This window comes from Penaeus monodon, chromosome 25 (assembly GCF_015228065.2).
Source record: "Penaeus monodon isolate SGIC_2016 chromosome 25, NSTDA_Pmon_1, whole genome shotgun sequence".
Classification (NCBI taxonomy): domain Eukaryota; kingdom Metazoa; phylum Arthropoda; class Malacostraca; order Decapoda; family Penaeidae; genus Penaeus; species Penaeus monodon.
Window position 1 is genome coordinate 40,232,817 of NC_051410.1, and position 833 is coordinate 40,233,649.

The 833-nt window shown below is 35.7% G+C and overlaps 1 protein-coding gene across 1 annotated transcript in view; it reads right to left on the reverse strand.

Moving 5' to 3' along the window:
• Nucleotides 1-6: 6 nt before the first annotated feature.
• Nucleotides 7-833, reverse strand: part of LOC119589273 (alpha-centractin-like) — a 52,739-nt gene continuing 51,912 nt past the window's right edge. Inside the window, 1 exon segment of the mRNA XM_037937891.1 lies at nt 7-325. Coding sequence (XP_037793819.1) covers nt 185-325 — 141 coding nt within the window. The 3' untranslated portion in view covers nt 7-184.

Consider the following 833-nt stretch of genomic DNA (forward strand, 5'->3'; position numbering starts at 1 on the left):
TTACAGGCTAGCCTATTTCTCCTTTTTATTTTGTTCAGCTACAAAAAGCTTTGAGAGGGGAGGGGGGGACTGGTGGTCTTGAAGTCCTAACAGAAAAAGGCTACAGGACACTTAATTTCTGTGAAACAAACATAATATATACTCTCTACCTGAATATCAGGAATATTTTACAACCTATGCATATCTAGAAAGTTTTCCGATGAACAGCTCGTGCGCCTTCTTCGTATTCACGCTTGCTGACCCACATGCGCTTAAAGGTGTCCAAAGATGCCAGAATGGATCCTCCAACCCAAACAGAGTATAGGCGCTCAGCTGGTGCCGAGATCTGTAAATCAAGGAGAAAAAAACTAATTAAAACACATTTAAAAAGAGGATACACAAAAGCTAATACATTTATGTAATGTAGCTTCTTGAAAATGAGTGTTAAACAGATCTTAAAGGAAGGAGCGTTCTGAATATCCTTTCTATAGATGTGAATATTGTTTACATTTCCTGTCTCTTCATTCAAAACACTGCTGATTCAAACTGCCTCTCTTTTTACAATCCTATATACTTAGAGCTCCTCATAGTCCATGAAATGGCACAGTGAGCTTTCAGCAGGATAAAATTACTATTCATGAGTATTCTAATGCTTTCATAGGGCAACAGATACAATGGCTATTAAAAAAATCAAATTATGGCTTTAAAATAGTTCTAAGCCTGAAATTTAGGTTACAAAAATGTGTAGTGTATGATGTACTTGAAATCTGTGATTATTTTTGCAGTTAAACTAAAAAGTTTATGCTTAATGATGAACTGCTCTTTTACATGACAATAATTCAAGCTAAATCCAC